At 33.4% G+C, this 22,676-nt stretch overlaps 1 protein-coding gene across 3 annotated transcripts in view; it reads right to left on the bottom strand.

The window, feature by feature from the left end:
- LOC106105399 (paired box protein Pax-6-like) overlaps positions 1-22,676 on the bottom strand; it is a 39,932-nt gene that overhangs the window by 5,704 nt on the left and 11,552 nt on the right. For all 3 annotated transcript variants that reach the window (XM_013285694.1, XM_013285693.1, XM_013285692.1), the window contains exon 5: positions 10,222-10,480. In XM_013285694.1, the coding sequence (XP_013141148.1) occupies positions 10,222-10,480 (259 nt within the window). The remainder of the gene's footprint in view (positions 1-10,221; positions 10,481-22,676) is intronic.

Here is a 22,676-nt window from a genome sequence, read left to right on the forward strand (position 1 = left end):
AAAACCAATTGTCTATTAACGTACAGGTAATAGGCCTTTAAAAAACATTAAATTTAAAAATTCCAAGTGCCAGTTCGCTTTTTTATATCTGAGAACATTAAAAGTTGAAACGAAAAATATTTAGGTTAAAAATTAACCTAAAAATGTTCAAACATCAAGTATTGTCGGTCGCGGTATACCCCCCTCATGGTGGGTGGTACGAGACGGCCGCGAGCGCGTCCTCAGCGGATTACTATAGCGGACACGCCGCAGAATAACCCAGCTCTTAAAATCTCCTCCATTCATAACATCGCGATCTCAAAACGGCAAAGGTGCTACGCTAAAAATATTGCGACATATTTTTTTAGTTAAAAGCTGCGCCACTCGAAACATTTAGTAAAATCTCTTTGCGGAACACTAATTTAAAAAATACACCCCTTATCTTAAACTCGTTTCTACTTTTATGGTTGATAAATTAAGTTTTATGTTGAAATTAATTAATAGCTAGCGCGTATTTGTGCTTGAATTTTATTCACGTAAAAGCTGATCTCTTATCACATTTGGGGTACAGCTATAATATGATATCTACGATGTGGTTTTAAAATGACAGGTTTTTAACACAGAAGATTATGTAGTTTGTTTTTAAGTAGGGTTGGCAATAATCTTGCATAAAATGTTAAGCCAAAAACTTTTCTAATTAAAAACATAACGCGCAGACCACGCTGAGTGCGATATGGTCAAAAAGATGATGATGATGAAATGAAGATTGTGTCTTCATTGCTTACTTAAGGAGTCCTTTAGTGTAGATTTCTCTTACTAAATCGATTTTAAAGGAGTCGAGCTTCGAGTCTAGTGTGGCAGCATGTCAAATAAACTGATACCCGAACAATTTCAACGACTTTGTGATAGTTAACCCTTAAATGCATGATTTTTCCAAACCTTCAGGAAAAATCATACTTGGTGCAAGATCGGTATTATAATAAATAGTTGTATTGAAAAAATCTAGCATAAAAAATTACATTTTTAGTTGAATGTTATATTAATACAACAGTGCGCATTTTCCTTATAATGTTAATGACTGTTTATGACGTCATCCTGAACGAAAACCTTAGCACTGAATTCTGATACATGTATGGGTTTTAATCCATGGTGTTTTATGGCTATTTGATGTTTGCCATTTTGACTGATGGTTGGGGTTTGTAGTGATGTTAAGGATTAGAACTAATGAAAAGAAACAGAATTAACTGTCATTAAAACAAGCGCGATTGAGTAAGAATAAATTGAAAGATTCAAATATCAACGATATGGTATAGAAATCAGTTAATCGCAGATAAATTACAACGAAAATTCCGCAGTACTCATATATTTCGACACTTCACAAAAGTAGAAGCGCATAACTTTATTCGTTCCAAGCGAAACGAAAGTAAGAATTCCCATGGCAATTTGTTACGTCGACAACTAGATGTCACTGGATGTCACTCGGTGTGTCTCTGGCCCATCTGTCAGTAGCGCGGGAAAACATTAATGTTTCATGAAGGCTCGCCATGTAATAATGTATAGAGATCCCTATCATAAAATGAATGTGTCTCTATTTAACGTCACTCAAACAGGATGGGGCGTGATACACAGATTATAAATATTTATGATAGTCTGTGGTATTGATTTAATTACATCAATTATAACCATAGACAATGTTGATGACAAATGGCCACTTACTTAAATTTTTGTGTCCAGTTAAATAACGGTAACGAGGGAGAAAGGAAATTTATAGTAGAAATGAAAAGAATTTTGGTAATCCGCGCCGAAGACAAGATGGCGGTCGTATCATAAACAAAACTTGCGGTGTTGCCTTATCAGGAAAAATGTCATCGCTACTCGTACGACGTGTATTTCATTCGGCGCTATTCCCTGGTGACTTCCCTTTGCGTGGGGAGAGAATGTTTTGTTGATAGCGATAAATATTACCTACTGATATATTTAAAGCTTTATCATATATACAATAAAATACGAGGATTTATATCTTTTAAAAATAATATGTCTATGACAAACAATTTGCACTCTTAGAGAACTATAGCATGCACTTCATTTATTTAATTAGAAAAAAGAAAAATTATGAAATGCTTATTAGTAACTACACATTTATTCCTTTTTAAGGTTAGAATTAAAATTCATGGTGTTAGCTTTTATTATTTCTTTTCAATAAAGATATTTTGTGTTGATCTTAAGATTCTATTTGAAAAATAGCCTCATAACTATAACCCACAATCTAATTACAACAAGTTACTTATAAAGCTAGTTTAGCTTGATTATTAAAAGACCTATCCAACATTGACTATACAAAATAAGTTAGAACTTTAAAATCAGAAGTATTCAATCTTCTTAATCTCTATTCGAATTATTGAATATCAACTTACAGATAGGATAAAAGGACGATATAAATGAATTTTACAGAATCCAGATTCGAGTCACGCGCCGGCCATTTTGTCAGAAAATGGCGGGAAAAGGGCAGAAATGACGCTCGAACGCGCACAGGTGTTTTGTAACGTATACGAGCATAGTCTGACTTGCATACTCAATTGATTACGAAAATTTTTACCTTTTTCAATTTTTATTATTTCAGGCTATACACAAATAATTTTTATTTTTTGCAAGTATTTATATTATAACTAAAAACCATAAACACACTCCATATATTTTGACGTGAAAAGTGCGTTTATTTCTGACTAGCTGTTGCTAGCGACTTCGTCTGCATAAAATAAAAAATAAATACAGCTTGTGGTACTCACTGATAACGTAGCTTTTTAACGGTTAAAGAGTTTTTTAAATCAGTCTAGTTTATGGGTTATTTCAATACATATAAAAATCGAATAATCTTTCCTCTTTATATGATTTCGCACAGATTTAATAAGACATTAAAAAATGTTGTGTACATTATATACATATATGTTACTAATATTATAAATGCGAAAGTTTAGATGGATGGATGGATGTTTGTTAGAGTTTGTAGCTTAAACGGCTGAACGGATCTCAATGCAAATTACATACACAGACGTAGAGTATGGTTTGGAAGAACACATAGGCTACTTTATTTTTTTTAATTCCACGCGAACGGAGTCGCGGGCGAAAGCTAGTTACATATATATACGATTAAGCTTTCTGTTATCTTTTAAAGTTTGAGTATATTTAAATTGACATTACAGTGTACTTAAATAATACAATAAACAAAACTCTGTAATGAGCGTCTACTATCATAGGCAAACGGAAAAGACAAACCTAACCTAGTATATAGTGTAGGTATGTATACGCGAGTCGCGCACATAACCGTCGGGGAATATCCGCATATGTCATAGTGTAATTATATGTGTGTTTACTCGGGCGGCGCAGCGGGGCGGAACTAACGCGCAGGGGACCGCCTACGCCCCTCCAGGCCTTTTTACATCTCTTGTTTGCCGTGTACGAATTATGCCCATACTAAACCTAATAGCCGATAAAATATGTTAGAAAAGTACAAGTTTTTAGGTACTAGAGTATGATAAAAAAATTCTCTTTCGTATATATTGACGTACAAGTGATATTTATGCCTTTACCAAAATTATTAATACCTTTAAGCTTTTATTAATAATAAATACTTTATTATAAAAAAAAGATGAAGATTATGGTTTGTTTACGCTAGGAATAACAGGATTTTTTCTGTATAATAGAATATGGTGATAAACGAGCAAGCAGCCATAGGAATTAGCTAAAATAGCGACGAGATAACTGCTTCTAAGCATCTACAGTGCATATGCGAGGATTTTAAAGGTTTATCTTTAAGTTTGCTGGCTTAGTTTAAAAAGAAAATAGTTATAGCGTTAGTTAAATATAATGAAACATTTATTAAATTGTTTATGAGTTATTCTTGAAGATCTTTAATGTTTTTGCCACTAAAAAGATACACGAAAACGACAAGCAATTATAAAATTTATTTTACTTAGTTTTCATAATAAATAATTTAAGTGAAAACATTATTTGAATTTATTATTTAGACTCAGTAGCACGTTCAAACCCCACGTTGTCGAGTTAATTCGGACACACGGATTACAGTCGAGTAGGCGTCTACGTCCCGTGAGCAAATTAACAGCTATAATTACATGTAAAACGTATGAACAGAGAGGGGACGCACCGAAACAGCCCTTTAGCGAGCGTTTTCATGTTTTATAATCCTGTTTCATGCGTTATTGGCCTCGGTAAACCCTTTGTGCGCTTGTCCGCCCGCCCGGACGCTGCGGTCTTATAGCTATGACTATCTGTGACGTAATGAATGCCAATTGCCAAGCGCCCTCTGTGGCATTATTGTTTTTGTTTTATTTTAACGAAGAATATGTTTGTTTTTTCCTGAACTATACTAATATTATACAGAGGAAAGCTTTGTATTTTTTGTGATGTATTGAAATAACTCAAAAACCGATGGGCAGATTAAAAAAATTCTCTTACCATTAAAAAGCTACGTTATCAGTGAATAACATAGGGTATTTTAATTTTGTTAGCTAATTTCATGCGGACAAAGTCGCGAGCAACAGCTAGTCTCTTTACTTTGAAATCTACATTTGCGAAGTTAAAGGTTAACTTTTAAATTTAAGTATGCTTTATTCTAAATTTTCTTTATTTATTAACGTAAAGAACTTAAGTTTTCTTGGTATCGAATTTTTAGTACATTGGTGCTGACAATTTTGTCAAAAGTTCAACTTCATGCAAAGCTACGGTGGATATTTAATTTTCTTTGTTCAAACATTGGTACAGCTGCTTTCGTAAGACTTCACGTAAATTTATTTACTAGCTGTTCCCGTGCGGCTTCATCCGCATGAAATTGTGAAAATTTTATGTTATTGTTTACATTTGTCAAATAATTAATAGCAAATAAGTTTGTTATGTGTAAAACATGTGTGCCATCTATTTTAAAAGCCACGGAAGATCAGCATTTGCTGAGTGGTTATCACCAATAAATAAATAAATAAATAAATAAATAAATAAATAAATAAATAAATAAATAAATAAATAAATAAATAAATAAATAAATAAATAAATAAAACATATCATACTATAAAATGTCAAAATGACATGATATGACAGACCTTGACATTCTTGCTTCTTTGACGTTGGCAGCAATTTATGGTCTCTTTCGCACATTAGGGTTTTTATCCAAAATATTTACACCCTATGTTTAATGGCGTGAGAACATATAGGTAGCCTAAAGCGTGTTAATGTGACGATTTTTATTAAATAGAGAATTATTCAAGATTATGCTGACATCTTAGGCAACAAAGAAGTGTGTGTTTACGCTTTATTATAATAGTATAGATTAAGTTAAAGTTAGATCTACATAACGACTGAACATAACTAGATTAATTCCAAGCTGAACAGTTTACCAAATCTTATTTATTAATGTTTTAAATGATAACCATAGCGGAGGTTTTAAACGCACCCCTGTCATAGAATACCTCTGAAAGGGTGATACGTAATGAAGGCGCATTTAATTGCTATTTTGCTCGCGTGTATGCTTCCATCCCGCGGAGGGTCTGGGGCTTTTATCTCGATACATCCCTATTCCGGTCTACTCTGTGCTGTTTATTTCATTTGCGATATTAGATCTGATTCATGCGGTGTTACCTATTAACGTATTTATAACATCTTCAGATGAGATTTAAGATTTAAACGTTTAAATGTTGGGTAAGTATTTAAGGTGTCTTTTGTTATGTATTATGCCCCGTTTAAGTTCAGTTTGATAGCCTCAGAATTAACGCTGGAAGCGATATTATAAACAATGGTGCCAGTGAGCCGATATAGTTCATGCCAGGACTGGCTGACTTCATTTCAACACTTTAAACAATATAGTAAGGATTTTAATTCAATTTATAATTCCTAATGTTTACACCACTCCTTAAGTATTGTTTTACTTTTGTAAAGCTATTATGGTCAAGTCTTAGGACTGACTTTGTTGTTTCTTGTACCTAGTTTAATATCCATATAAGTTTTATGTTATATTAGCATTCGCCAGTGACTCCAGCCGCGTGGCTTAAAAAAACGAAAAGCAAATAGCCTATGTGTCCTTCCAGCCTATCCTCTACATCATTGCCAAATTTCATCGAGATCCGTTCAGCTGTTTAGTCTACAAACTCTAACAAACATCCATCCATCGTATCGTAGGATTTATTTTACACAGAAAGTACTACGTGAGGTAATTTAATGATATTAATAGTATATTCGTAATGTATTAATTGTATATAATTGTTGGCGTAGACACAACCTGTGCAAGTTCACATAATGTATAACGTTTTCCGCACAGGGCGGCGCGCGGCGTGTCGGCGCGCTCAAAGCGGCGGGCACGGCGCCGGCCCTTTGATCTGCCGCTCATACGGTTTAGGTATAATCTGAACCTAAAGCTGAAAGCCCTTCTATTTCGGTAGACTGTCTTGGGGTTGTTCAGTTAAAATCTCTATTTATTTATGTTAAGTTTCACCTTTATTTTATTGAAGTGAAGAGACAAAATTGCTCTATCGTAATGTTCATTGATTTTCTTTTTCTATTTAAATATAAAAATGATATAAAAAGAGAAACTTTTGTTATAAATATAATGTTAAACTGGCCGCTGGCAATAATTAAGCGCAATGGAAAGTTTTTTTTTAATTTCCAATTACTGGCCACAAATAGGAAGCGATTTTTTTTTTCATTTTGACATTTACGTCTTTAACTTAGATAAAATTATTTAAAATATTCCATACCTAAATCAGTTGCAGTTTAATTCGCTATAATTTAAATCGCATACAAAGTTTCGTTTATAACCGGAATGAACTTTATTAATTTGATATGAGCGATGTCAGCCGTCATTAACTCGAGTTACGCTACACGTATGTAGGACCACCCGCGTGGCATGCTGGACCGGACGTGATACATATTGGCGTCACTATCTTTGATATTTCCCGGAATATGATGACCAAATTATAGCTTTATGCAGGTATATTATTATTTAAATTATTTAAATCTTACTTCTTGCTATCCTACTAATAATGTAAATGCCAAAGTTTAGATGGACGGATGTTTGTTAGAGTTTGTAGCGTAAACTGCTGAACGGATGTAGAAGAAGTTTGGCATAGATGTACTCGTAGAGGATAGTCTAGAAGAATACATGGACTACTTACTTTTGTTTTTTTTTTTTTAATTCAAGGGTTTGAGTCGCGGACAATAGTTAGTACTTACATAATAATTTGACACTTCACTCCGGTGACATCAAATGATATGTGCAAATAACATATTTCCGTTTTAACCGAATCTAGCACACTTCTCTTTACTTTGATACATCTATGCAAGCTCATCGATTACTCTCTTAAAACAGCCCTACAATACCAATCAAGGCCGAATAAAATTCACCTTGCACGCCTATTAACCTCAAAAGGCAATAATACGGGTTCCCATCTGCTCAATATACGTGACAACGATAACTCTCGTGGCCAGTAAATAAATATTCAACGAAGGCCATACATCTCACTAATTTAACACTACAGGACCCCATAATAACCATCTATCCCGGACCCTGCGAATAAAATATCCTGCGACATTTTTCTTTGCCTTATCGTATGTTGCCAGACGCTAGGGTGACCATGAATTTACATTCTTTGCTCGGACTTATAAAATTTAAGTTGTAGATAGAGTTACATTTGTTATATCAGTAAATTTATTCAATTTAATTTGTTAGTTTTTATAATTTTATTACATCCAAAATATTATCCTCTGATTCATAATATATGCCACCATCTTATCTTATGGGTACAACATTTAAAAGAAATAAGTTCTTAGAAACTATATCTAGTTATAGTGAACATTTACCCCATTTAAAGCTAGAATAACTTAATAAAGCGTTGTGATTTTTTTTGTTTTTTATGTCTAAAGGAAAGCAAAAATTTGGTCACTGTATCATATACTTTTCTATCTCTTTTCAACGCAAAACTTTTTACATTAACCTATCTCTTTTCTAAAGTTTCAAGGCGCGACTTCCCGCCGCCCTTTATTCGGTGCCTTTTATTTAGTTTTCGCCCCTTAATGGATTTATCTTGCGTGCTCTGACCTTGTCTGTTTGTCTTGTCGATTGCTAAGTCTTTTAAGTTTCTGTTCTCTATCGATTTACCTTCCGACCTTGAATATTTTAAACAGAAACAAGACTTTATTTCTTCGTATCATCGTAGACATTTCGCAACTAACTTGAAATGAATGATAGCTGATTATTATTAAAGATTACTAACATATTCTACCTTCGGAGCAATTAAAGGAGAGCCTTAGTGAAGTAATTAAGTTGAAACAAGATGAATTTCAATTGTTCGAGTAATCAATAATTCGTTGGTGATCGTGTATTATTTTTTAGACGTTCTAAATTTTGAACTCATATACTTTATCACTATTTATTTAGTAAAAGGTAAAGTACATAAGCGTTATGTACTATCAGGCGCACAAAGCGGCCACAAAGCGCGCTCTTCGGCGGCAGACGGTCGCCCGCGGGCAGGCTTTGTTATACTAACAATTACTAGCCCGTTGTACCTCGGTTTGTTTCGCCACTCAATTATCTAAAATATAGTGTTGCTTTGAAACGCAAATAGAAATTATAATATTTAATACTAACAGCTGCTCTGAGAGACGCTAACTAGTGTGTCTTATCTGTACAAATTTTACAAAGATAAGATTTGTATTTGTTTATCTAAAGAAACTCGAAAACAACTGCACCGATTTTAAAAGTTCTTTTACCATTAGCAAGCTGTTATTACCGAGTAACATAGGCGATATCTAATAGTAGATATCTATTTATTCAGCTCGGACTAGGCCGAGATCATTTGGAAATAAGTAGGAGCATTTGAATGGTTTCGATTGGAGGATCGCATTTTGTAGATGGCCTTGGGAAAGGTCTATGTCAAACAGTAGTCAGATAAAGGCTGTTGATGATGATGATTGGATTCATATTTTTAATTTATAAGAATTCGCAAATATTATGTTTATGTTCAGTTCTAGACGATTTCTTAAGTCTACTATAACAATCATTCATTCAATCATTACGTAGTTTTAAATTTCGAATGTCATTGCAAGATTTTTTTTTAATTCGATGCTGGCATAAGAAATCTTATGTGTATCGAATGAAATAGTCATTGGGGCGTGTGGATCGCCTTACAGATTTGTCGGCACTTTCACGCTCTACTCGGCCCGCGTTACCTGTCTCATGAACATGAGAGTAAAAAATATTGTACAGATGAAAGTTTATTATTATGACAAAAAGGTAAATGTAGATTGGATTTAACTAGTTACAGTTTTATCTTGTTATTTTTCAGATATTATGAATTTTGCCCGCGACATCGTCCGCGCGAAACCAAAAACTTAGAAAGTATCTTATGTGTTCTGCCAGTTTGTGGCTAACGTGCCAAATGTTATCCCGTAAAATCATTGGAGAAGCTTTTTTAAACTTTTTTAAACTTTAGCATTTGTAATGAGTATGATAAATAAGTAAAAATCAAAAAGACAAGTTTAACTGTTACTTTCTACAAACTCCTTAGATCTCAACCAAATACCAATAATAGGTCTTTGTGATCGAAATTAAAAATTCCATAACTCTATACAACTTATACAGTGTTCGGAGAAAAATTCTCAAAGCCACCTAATTGGATACAGAGTACAGACCACTACAAAGGGGGATGCTTGAGATAAAAATGAAAATTAAATCTTCCACGCGGATGGGTAGAGTAATGTTTTTGACGGTACTGAGGCGGGATTCCATCCCCCCACCCTAGACCGTGGGGGAGGACGCCGCAAATCGACTATCAAAATGCTGCTAAAAAAAGTTATGTTTCGACGTAGACAGTGCGACCGGCTGTTTGGTTCTTTTTGGCGGCGGTTTTTTTATTCTCGTCTGTTGTCAGTTGATGTGGTTATGCTTTAGGCAGTTGATTTAGGTTTTAAAATTCATTATTATTGGATAATAGACTTTGAAATTAATAGCATAGCATAGTTTTGTCTTGGTTAATATTATTTTATTTCCTACTTAACGTTACAAATGAATTTGTCGCATTTTTATTGTTTAAAAGAATATTTAAATCTATACTAATATTATAAAGAGGAAAGATTTGTATTTTTGTTTGTTTTAAAATAACTCAAAAACTATTAGGCAAATTTCAAATATTCTTTCTGCTAGCTAGTTCAATAGTGGAATAAATAAAAAAGGGCAACACTAACCTTTCTTCATAACTGGCATATCTGTACCGCAGTTAATAGTCTGTGGTCCAGGACTAAGGCTGTGCAGCTGGTAGGGCGGAGTTCTCGTGTCGATCTGCGTGGGCCAGGGTGCCCTGGGCCAAGCGGGGGCGGAGGCTGGAGCTCCGAGTAGCCGTAGACGCTCGTATACCGGCGTAGAACAATCAGAGCCTGACTGCTGGTTACTAGACTTCTCCTTCTGGGCGGCGAGGTTGCGAAGTACGCGGTTTATTGATGACACCTGCGGATAAAAGATAAGCCTTACTATGAAAAACTTAGATAGTGTTTCGAATACATTTTAGTGTAAAGATACGTCAACTCTTTTATATTGTTACTCTAGCGCCATCCCCTTTAGCGTATTTTTGACAAATCATAATTATTGGAACATCACTGTGCGTAGGCTTGCAAAATAATCAAAAATATAAGCATTATGACCTGCATAATATCAATGACTTCCGGTACCTCGGCTCATTAATCCAAAGCGACGGCTACATTGACCGTGACGTGACAAATAGAATAAAAGCGGGATGGATGAAATGGCGACAGGTCACAGGAGTAATATGCGACCCTCAAATTCCACTTAAATTAAAGGGGAAAATTTACAAGGCCGTTCTGTATGTTGGGCAGTAAAAGGGACGGATGAAAGAAGGCTACATGTGACAGAAATGCGAATGTTAAGATGGATGTGTGGGGTAACACGAATGGATAAGATACGAAATGAGTATATTAGAGGAAGTTTGAGAGTAGCCCCCATAATAGAGAAGGTTAGGAGTAAAAGGTTAGCATGGTATGGGCATGTTATGAGGAGGGATGAATCGCATGTTACAAGGAGAACGTTAGTTATGGGTGTGGAAGGGTACATCGGTAGAGGTAGACCTAGAAAGAGATGGATGGATTGTGTAAAAGGTGACATGATCAAAAAGGGAGTGATGACTGAGATGACGTATGATAGAGTTATGTGGAGGACAAAAACCTGTTGCGCCGACCCTACGGGAGTAGGATAAGGAGATGATGATGATGACCTGCATAATATCAATCAGTAGCTGTCAAAGAGTTAAAACTCAACAGTGTCTAACTATGTTTTTGTAATAATACTGGATTTATTTAGAAAACTGTTAAAAAAACTATGGAATATTTAAACACCTTTTTAACACCAACCTATTTTATCTTTAGTATGTAAACGTGGGGGTGGTGCTTTTCGTTTCTCCGAGTTAAAAATGCAATAAGCAATGAATATAGTAAAAAATAATAAAAAAAAAACAATTATAAAACACAGAAGAAGCGTAAATTGAACTAACCATAAATAAATGAAACATTTATGTGAACTGTTTTTATCATATAAAATTATTTTATAAACAACGGACACGCGCATAAACGTGGCCATGTGTGAAACCTTTGCCCGTTAAAAAAAAAAATAAAAACCTCTTTGGTCGACGCGGACCTGTAAAATAGGTCCCTTTAATTCGAATTACACACATGCATTGACTGGTTTCCACGATTGTACAGGCTTAATGCACCAATTAGTAAATAACCCTTGTACTAAAATCTTGTTTGTATATGTTTACACGAATTAATTCCTTCAAAGGTATGAACATAGACAATATTCGTTAACAATGACCGTGTTTCTCATTCGAATGGACTTAAATGAGTTTTTTATGGTTTACCGCGTGTTTACGCCGCATTAAATTTAATGGACCATTTATATCGTGGTTAATAAAGCTACCTGAAATTCGCCAAGAATCTTAACTAGTTGGATTACGACATAAATAGGATTATGAGGTTTTTTATGCGATCTGCTTTTGAAGACGTATTAAGTCTTAAACTATGTTCCTTTTGTTGTATTGCTTTGAATATTGTCACATGTTGACGAATCACTTTACTTAAAGATGTTGAGAAAATTATTGATTCATCTTATATTTATGTTGCAATATGGAATAGAAATTTTATACAATATTTTCTGTTAAGAAATTAATACTAATTGTTTAGTTAATTGATGATAAAGGAATGTGATAATTGAACGTAAATATTGTTTGTCTGTATTCTTTTGAGCGGAATAAAATAACGTTTAATTGACACGAGCCATCGGGTATAACTCTTTGTTAATTCGACCAGTAGCTTGTTAAAAACTTCCATTTCATTTTGTTACAGAACTCGACACTGCTAATAAGCAACGGAGTAAACAACTTTTCCATTCGGACGCTCACGGCAAAGATTGTGATAGCTTGTTATAAATTTCTAATACAAGAAATTTAACTATTTTCATAGATTAAGATCCAGACACTACAATATTGTTAGAATATTTGACTTCCTAATTTTTGTTTTAACATTGCGTACAATTTTATCCATGAAGCCATATACAATTATTAAAGAATCTAAACTTATTTGAACAAATAAAAATCGAAAACTGTCAACTGTCAAATGTTCGGATCATAGACTAAAAAAATGTTTCAGTTTTTTTTAAATCTACATTCGTTCGTCGAACGCGGCTCGCTTTCGCGGTCCATCGGGCATCGCGTCAGCTGCCCGTCACAGAGTAGCGAAGACCACCGCGCGGCAACGTCTCGAGTTACCATACCGTCTATCGTCTTACTGCCTTCCTGCCCTACGTCTAAGTTACGCGCCACGTCCGTTCGACGCGCTGTCACATGGCCTTATGACAGTTGGCAGACCGGTGGGACATTTTTGGTTTTCCTTCACGGGTGGTAATGGGTTATGGGTGGCCAGTCATGTCAATGATATTTGCCAGCTATTTATTAAATAAGTATTTTACCAGAGAAAGCGACTGAGTTAAAAGTTATTCTCCCTTTTAGTAGAATTCGTTGACTTTTTTCTATAGATTTTCCAACTTGTTAAAAGGAACCATTTACTAGAGTAAAATTTTCTTAAATTTTTCTTCTACTGTATTTTTACTGTTAATACGAATGAACAGATAATAAATTATACATCTATAATTTCAAGTTTGCTAACATTTATCGTATCACAAGATTAAACGATATTTAATTGAATAAAACGCCCATCGTATTACATTCTCTGTTGATTTCAATATACGCACTTCATTAAATTAATGTTCCATTCAAGAGGCCGTTCATGAGAACGCACCTAATAAATCGCCGCATATCATTTCACTCTCAAATGATTCCGAATACACAATAGTAAGGGCGAGCGTAGCACCTTAGACTTGGAGTACAGTGCCCCAAACAGAACGCCCCCTGTGACGCGTCACAATAATACACATTTATTGACAAACTGCCTATAAGTCTCAATCAAACAATGGTATTCCTGTATAAAATCTATTGACCCGTTTCTTTGATTGCACACAACAATGCTCGAATCAACAATTAAATTTAAATTTCGAATCGTGGGAATGGCGCGAATTAAGTAAGGCGCGCGCTGTCATCTTACGTTCGAGTGGCTAAATTCTTTTTTTTTGTCTAAGCGATGGGTGTGTCGCTATTTGCGGCCTTTCTTTCCAGCCAGCATTGTGGTCGCTTTTATTTTAATTGTTCGCATTTTCTTCTTTAACATGTTTTTGAAATTAATATAGAATTATTTTTGGACTGTATTCCCAAAGGTTAAAACAATAGTCATTCTATTTGTAATATCTAGAAGAAAAATATTTTAATTCAGCAAAAACCATTATGCCAGTATAGATTAAAAATAAAAAGATTTCGTTTTTTAATCGACGACTCAACCTCTTAATTTATTTATTTGACACTCCTTTATTAAAATAGGCATTAAGTTGATTCAAAAAAAAAATTAATGCAGTGTTTGTTTTCCAGTTACCAATAGTCTAATGAATAATTCTAAATTCTCAAAGTGATTTTAAGTGTTAAAATATAACACCTATGTTACAAACATTAGCCACTTGCCGTTTATTAACTTAAATAAAACAATAGTCACAAGAATCAAAAGGTTCGTTCAAACGAACAATCCGTGCACTCCAATTTAGCTATGTAATTCAGAATTTAAAACAAAAGGCATGCTTGATATGCACCTAAAGAGAACAGAGAAAGGTGAGCAGTTGTTCGCTTACGTTGCAAAAGGCTCTAAAAACATCTGAGAAGAGTAAAAGTCACCCAAAATATTGACTCGCAAAATGCCGACTCCGTGCACAATACCCAGCAGGTTGTCCTTTGTTGCCGACCCTTCTGTACTCAACAATGCTTACTGTTAATGCACTGCTTTTTTATTCGGCTCACATTAAAATTAAGAGAGAAGTAAGCGAGCGTTGTATGCGATAGCTGAGATTTAACTTTGTAACTTGATATTTTAGTATTTAAAGCATCTTTGTATTGCTATTATAAAAGAGATAATAATCAAAAGTTTCATTTAGTAAGCCTTAAGTTGGATTTAAGACCTTGGATAATTTAAAAATGGATCTGCAATTAATGTTCGATAGCACATTTCATTCAAGCTCTATTTTACATTACGTGCTCTTTCTTCCATTTTCCATGATTATAAACTCATTTTTAAATCAAATGATTTCAAATGAAATCAAAACAAAAACATTTGCAATAATTTGAATACGATATGAAATAAATTAAATTATCAATTTTAATTTCATCTAATTGGATTTGAAATGGAATGCAGTTCGTGCAAATCGAATATAATCAATAGAGACCCTTTATTTGCGCGTTCCGTTTCGCAAAACGTCGCTACAAGACCGGGTCTTGCGAAATAAAATAAAATAAAAAAAAACGCTCTCTAAGCTTATTGAAAAGTATTCTCGCCCTACGTTCACGGCGTCTGAGCAAATATAAGATAATTTTCCCGCTTCACCTAACACGGTATTTAGGGGGCACCTTTCATACTTTTTACGGACTACCGTTTGACGTTGGTAAAGTACGTACGGCGAATTGTAATTTATTTTGTATTCAAAACACCCGAGTCACGTGGATTCATATTTAAGTGTTTTGCTCAAGTCGAGAGGATTTTAAACAATTGTAAGAAAATGAAATATTAATTTGTAAAAGAACGATTCCTTTAAAAGTACAAAGCAATATTGATTAAGGAAGGACTTGAAGTAGTAGTTACATTTGAAGCGCAATAATAAACTATAAAAATACCGCTCAATTTTCATACAATGATTAAAATTGTAAATCATCTTGTAGATGTAATGTATAAATGAAATTATACTATGCTACAAAAAACCGATTTCAATATTTAATCAACCATTAACAATCTGCAGGAAAATACCAAATTTTCCCTTTGTATTATTGATAAAAAAAATATGAAAATGCGAATTTATATTCGGATCATATTCTATTTTGCGTGGATCGTCGCGATTTTCCAGTAGATGTGCTACCGTAGTGAAATCACAACAAAATACTTCGGACCGAACAGGCTGGCGTAAAATTGATTATTGATTTATTTTTATATCCCGGACATTATAGGAAGGACGGGAGATTTGTGCGTTACGCGTCGTTGCTGAGAGATAATAAGGCCTGAAGTGAAACTGAGTAATTGTTATGGATGAACATTGTAAAGATGTACACGGAGTGTCAATTACGGGGAATTTAGTCAAACATGCAGAAGGCTTGTGAAAATAACATTGTCGTATATTTTTCACCTATAAAATAATAATTACCAGTTACTAAGCATTTTTATAAAATAACTGGTTCTTCCAAATGCTCTATATCTATACCACATTTCATGATTCACCTGTTTTGGAGATAACTTCTAACAAACATCTATCCAAACATTTGTATTAATAATTTTTGTAAAATTTATATAAAAAATCGTAAATTCTACACTGTAGACATTCCCTTACTACTGTTACCACTTTAAGTGTCCACAGATTAAATAATTTTTAAAAATATTGCTATTCCTATCTGTCTGTATCAAAAGTAAAGATAAAAATGTTTTTTATTATTAGACCAGTTAAAGTTCACTGTTAGACATCAATTTTAAACAGGCGTGGTATACCTTAGTTACCTTAGAGGGGTGTTTTACAAGACGCCTAAAGACTTGTATGGCCATTCTTTTTAGTGCAAAAATAAAAGTCAATATGATGTATTGTGAATAAAATATTGAACAATAAGGTGAAAACAACCGAAGGGTCAATACAATTAAAGTCGATCATCTTTGAGAGGCACCCAAATGGCAAAAGTCAATTGTGTTTACCACGTCAACTGCTGTGTAAATCGACGTTAATAATAATTTTATTTTAATGACAATAATAATCGTAGCATGTATTATTATTTAAAATAATATAATAATGTATTATTGCATCCGGCACGGGGATGAACGCTCGAATGAATCAGAATGACAACTTTATAACGGCTTTTATGTTACACATTTTTTTCTACAATACTCGTTTAGTTTTATTCTTAGAAACGTTTTAATGTAAGTATTTTTTATAGTTAGAAAAATTCAGACTGAGTCATGTTGAAATAAAAATAGCAAACAATTAGGTACTCTCTCTACCTTTAATTTGTTGTTCATTAAAACAAAAAATGTGATAAAGGAATTCCACGTCTAGTGTGATTAAAATACAGAAATTATCTAACCTTTTGCGGTTATAAATGTTAGAAAAGAATAGTCATATATCTATATTATTCAAGATAGTTCATGTTAGTCAGAAAAACTCTATCTAAAAAGCATACTCTTCATCATCTTTCTCCTTATCCTACTCCTGTAGGGTCGGCACAACAGGTTTTTGTCCTCCACATAACTCTCGTCATCTCAGTCATCACTTTTTGATAATGTCACCTTTCATGTAATCCATATATCTCTTTCTGGGTCTGCCTCTACCATAAAGCACATTCTTGTGTTAAATAATAATAACTTAACGTACTGTAAGCTAACATATTAACACATTTGCGGTACAATAACTTCTATAATTACGCACAACTGACACTGCGTAATCGCCAAATTAAATCTAGCATCCGATTCCTCAAAAAAAACCTATAAATATTCAAAAGCGGAGAGATCACGATAGTGTTATTACATTATTACTGTAGGAAAAAGACCGTGGTACTTGTACATTTATTGTCTCTATCGTTTCAATGAAAACGTAAGGGATAGCAATGTGTGTCAATACAAGTGTAACTGCAATCGAAACCCACAGTTATAGTCACCCTCTAACAACAAAAGCCCCGACAAGAACATCGTTTAAATATACAAAAGAGACACTGGAGTGTGGACGCCGCATAAAATTATAATAAATATCTGCTGAGAGAGAATGCTCTTCGAGTAACGGGAATGAAAGAGATAGTAGCGGTCAATCTAGGCTCGCCATGAGTTGTGTTAGAATCAGGATATATTCAGGTTTCGAAACTGTCTGTTAATATTTTAAGAAAATTTGATAACATAGTAGTACTCAAGGTTATAAAGTAAAAACTAGATTTAAACTAAAGATAAACATAAGAAAAAAATAAATAAAACTGCTTCGAATTGGATTGTAATAATAATAAAACAGTAGATTTTCTACAAATATCCAAAATTTTCCTATTTGTTAAATGTCCATAAATTAAGGTAATTATCAAATTAATATCTAGGAATGAAATCAATTTTCTTTAAAGAACAGTCTTGAATTATAACATGGTCACCATAGGTCATCCCTATTTAGTGTGTGCAGTTACCACAGACGTAAATCGCAGAGGTGACAATGCATTGACATGTCATTTGATTCGCACAGGGGCTATTACACGTCGCACGCTGTTTGGGGCAGTAATAAGTCATAACTCATGTGTTAACTCGAAGAGGGTACTCTATCGTATCCATTAATTATTGTGATACGGATTTTGTGATGAGATTTGCGCGGGAATCATATCAGATATGTCGACAAGTTTTCGTGACAAATACATTTGACAATCTCATTAAAATGTTTATTGTTTCTTGTATGATATTAGACAACAAAAAACACATTGTCTGAAATATAAAGAACAAATTGTCAATAACTTAATATTAATAAATTAAAATATAAGTACATACTTATAGATATAAAGCAGTAGTACTGAGTTTTAAAATCCGTAGCAGTCTACGACGTAGGTGGCTACGGCGTACAAAAGACTTTAACGTGTAATAAAAAAATGAAAGGGAATCGATATTTCAAACAGATTATTCGAATAATATGGCATTAAATAACATCGAAAAGAACTTAAATTTAAAAAAGAAAGAAGAATTTAAATTTGGAATTAACTATTTTTTACATAAATAAACCAAAAGAAGATCGAACATGTTAACGGTCTTAACAAGTATACCTATCCTATAATCAACAATCACGGACAGCGTGGAATGCTAAGCGAGATTTGGCTAATGAATTGCGTTTGTCTGTCTGTGCACCACAAACGCCGATGCTCGTATTAGTCATCCGATAATAAGCAATATCGAGCGCTTTGTGCTAACAAAACGGATTAGGGCATAACGGAAATCTACAACTATGTTTTGATGGTTTAATTAAAGTTTACTGCCGCACTCAATGTCACAATGGAAACCTCTTAGTATAGATTAAGTAATAATCTATTTATTAAGTAATAATCTACAATCTATTGAGCAACTGTTTAAATATACATTAGAGTTTGAATACGGGAGATAAAATATATGATCAGTTAATCTTGACTAAGTGATTTTTTTTATTTTAGATATACTTTTTTACAAGAATTAGAAGAAATTTGAATTTGAATTTAATATATTTCAAATCATTTAGTATGTGCGTATTTATTTTATGAACTAAAAACTATGAATTATAAAAATAATGTTGAACGTAATAAAGACTTGTACTAGCGTAAAATACAATTAATTATTTAAAAACAACAATAAACCTGTATAAATTCATGAGGTATCGATATCGGTATAAACTAGTGGTGTGCCGAATCGATAACTGGAATGAAGCGTATCTCATATGTAAAGTGCTGAGAGTGGATTAAAATTAAAACTGCGTAAAACGCACAACATATGTCGATATTTTGAATGCGCCGCGCCGGGGGAGGCACCCCACTCTGTGTGATTTTATTCAAATACCGTACGCGTTGTTGTCAGCAGTTTAAAAACAAATAAAAAAGTAAAAGGGATCTTGGAAATTTTCATCTTTCTTAACACAAATAAAGCTTTAGCCGGGAATGAGATCTTTACAGAAATGACTTTTTTTATGCAAAATACTTTTTATTAGAAAATATTGAATTAGACGAATTCTTGAAACATTATTAAAAACTGCAGAGAAATGGTTGTTAACCTTTATATAAATAACTAGCTGTTGCTCGCGACTTCGTCCACGTGAAAATGAAAATGTAGCCTATATTACTCACCGATAACTGGTGAATAAAATTTGAAATCGGTCGAGTAGTTTTTGATTTGTTTCAATACAAAATTACAAATTATTCCTCTTTATAATATTAATATAAATTAGTATAGAGTAAACATCCTCGTATCGTTCAATCATTCACTCCCATCATCAAGTCATTCAAAATAAACAATGGTTTTACACAAAAACAAAATTAGACGAATTTAATATACCTATAAATAAATGTAAAGCTTTGAGCAAAGCCGAGAGACAGGCAAATTAAATTCTCCCCTTGAAGACGTTTATGTTGTTTATCAAAGAATGCCTAAACGGCTGATTATGATGTTATGTAGTGCTAGGAGTTTGGGCCGTTTGATGTGCAGTCAGCCGTGACAGCCTAAGAATGCCTCGCGGGCCACGGATCCCGACAAGTCTTATGTAAACAAAATATACTTTAAATAATACTTGTGGTAACGTTATAAATTTGAATTGTTTAACAAAAACTTTTTAATATATCTTTCATACAAGCTTTCTCCCACGACTCTTTTGTCCACACACTCTCTCGTTTGCCCCCTTCTCATATAAAAAAAAATAAACACTGCCCACATGGAATTAAAAAAAAACATAAGTAGCCTATGTATCCAGACTACACACTACATATATGCCAAATTTAATCGAGATCCGTTCAGCAGTTTAGGTTACAAACACTAACAAACATCCGTCCATCTAAACGTTCGCATTTATAATATTAGTTTAAAATGAAGAGTTGCATTTAAACATAAACAAAATTAAAGTAAGCAAAAAGTATTGGTACTTTTTATCTATTTGCATAAATGTATTTACTTTGGATGGAGCAGTTGTCTAGATATTTAAATTTTATTTCAGCTTCACACTAAAAACTTTATGAGCCTGGGGAATCAAATAAAATAAAATAACCCAATAAGTTGTAATAAGCAAATGCTAATCGCGTATTTTATCTTATCAAGTATCTGTTGATGTTATACATAAGTTTGAATCAAGGGGGACGCAAGTACGGTCTTCAAAAAAGTTAACACAAACAAAAAATTTAATCTTAAATTAGTTGAACAATTGTTTCACTAGTAAGATCTAGTTTTAGCCACAATATGGGTGTCGAAAGTGCCCAGAGACTTCGTGAAGAACACAATTTATGGGTGCATACCTCAATGGAAATTTTTCTTAGCCGATGTATTGAATTACATGAATAGGAACGAATTAATGGATCAGATTTGAATTCAAAATTACAAATACATTGAAGTACCACTCTAAGAATTGTAGATGTGCGCACTGATTTTGTTAACCGTACAGTAAAGTGCTATACAATTGTTTCAGGTTTGGCTGCGGGTTTTGGCTTTAATATACACAGTCTACTTTTCAAGAGCAGATACACATGAAAATGTATAAAGATGTGATAATTGCGCTTCTTATTATTAAATGTATATTACATACTAGCTTTCGACCGTGACTCCGTCCACGTGAATGAAAAAACTAAGTAGCCTATGTATTCTTTCAGACTATGCCACTCTACATCTATGTCAAATTTTATCGAGATCCCTTTATCCCTTTATGCGTAAATCCATCCTTATAAACCTTTGTATTTATAATATAAGTAAGAAGTAAGGTTACTCCGTTTTATAGTTCTGTTTGAATCTTGATACATATGTCGCCAATAAAACTCATAAAAATATTGATTACATGTCTAAAATCCCATGGTAAATGTTCGGTGCGTACAGTTTGAAATAAAGCGGGGTAGGCAGCGTGGGGTGACAAGCGAAGCGAGATAAGCATCGTAGCTACACGTGCGCCCCGCACCTCGCAGCACCCCGCTGCTCCCCGCGCGGGACACGCAATTTTTACACATTATCCTTCATTACTGTTATTATTCATTATAATTTAAAACGTTTTATTGTATTTTAAATCATTTTTACAACAAGAATTTAATGTTGGAAGTTAAAAAATAATAAATTAAATATATAGTTCAGTCGACCTTAATTTTAAGTTAATTTTTTCTCAGGTTACGTATATTTTATAAAACTCAAATTTTACAAAGTTTCTACTTGATTACAGATGATAAATGTAGTTTAATAGTAAGAGTTACTTATGTACTTACTTACTTTTACTTATGTTAGTTATAAACTTATTTTAAGTACTACTTAAGAATGAAAAATATGAATAGGCAGAGCAATACTGCACAATATTCGTAATCCTGAGATAATCTTTGCATTGTGCCCGCGTGCGCGCCGCCCGCCGACATTGCGAGCCATGGTTATTGGATTCGAACCTTGTAATTAACTCATTCTGAATATATCGTGGGATATTAAGACTTTAATTGCTTGTGTGTTAATATTGCAATTTCAATTCGTAAGTTTTATACTGTTATGTGTAAAGTTTTAAATATTTATCACTCTATGTACACATTTACAAAAACTTTTGAAAATTATTTACGTCTTCGGTTGCAAAAATATGCATACATGCTTTTGACTATAAATACATGTTATCTTTACTATTATAATAAAGCGTAAACACACACTTCTTTGTTGCCTAAGATGTCAGCAATTACAACATATTTTGAATGTTCCTTTTTTTTAATAAAAAGCCCTACACTTGCGTCACGCTTTAGGCTGTTTACATATTTTAACGCTATTAAACTTAGGGGGTAAATAATAAAAAAAAGCCCAAATGTGGAAAAGAGACCATAAGCTGCCAACATCAAGGAAGCAAGGTTGATATCATGTCATGACGTTTTGACATTTGCTATTAATAATTTGACAAATGTAGACAATAAAATTAAATTATCATAATTTCAAGCGAATGAAGCCGCACGGGAACAGCTAGTTGAAGAATAAGTGCATTAAATTTTTTTAAGAAGAAAGGTCATGCAAGTTTTTGAAGTTTAGTTAATATATGCTTATTTAAACGTATGATGTTTTAAGTTGGTATCCGTGTGAAGCTAGGGAGAGTCGCAAGTTGGTTTAAAAAATAAATATTAACATTTTATTGGCCCTGAAGCTACTTATGGCGAGTGACAGAAACAAACAATAGCAGTGACAAGACAATCGCTACAATTGTATCTATTTATTTGCTAACAATTGCACTCAACATGAATGTAAGCCTTAAATCCAACGAATTGTGGTATTAATTTCCCTCCAACACTTCTTACTTTTAAGTAACTTACAGAAAAGTACAACACAAACGA

The sequence above is a fragment of the Papilio polytes genome, unplaced genomic scaffold, assembly GCF_000836215.1.
Source record: "Papilio polytes unplaced genomic scaffold, Ppol_1.0 DF822845.1, whole genome shotgun sequence".
NCBI lineage: Eukaryota > Metazoa > Arthropoda > Insecta > Lepidoptera > Papilionidae > Papilio > Papilio polytes.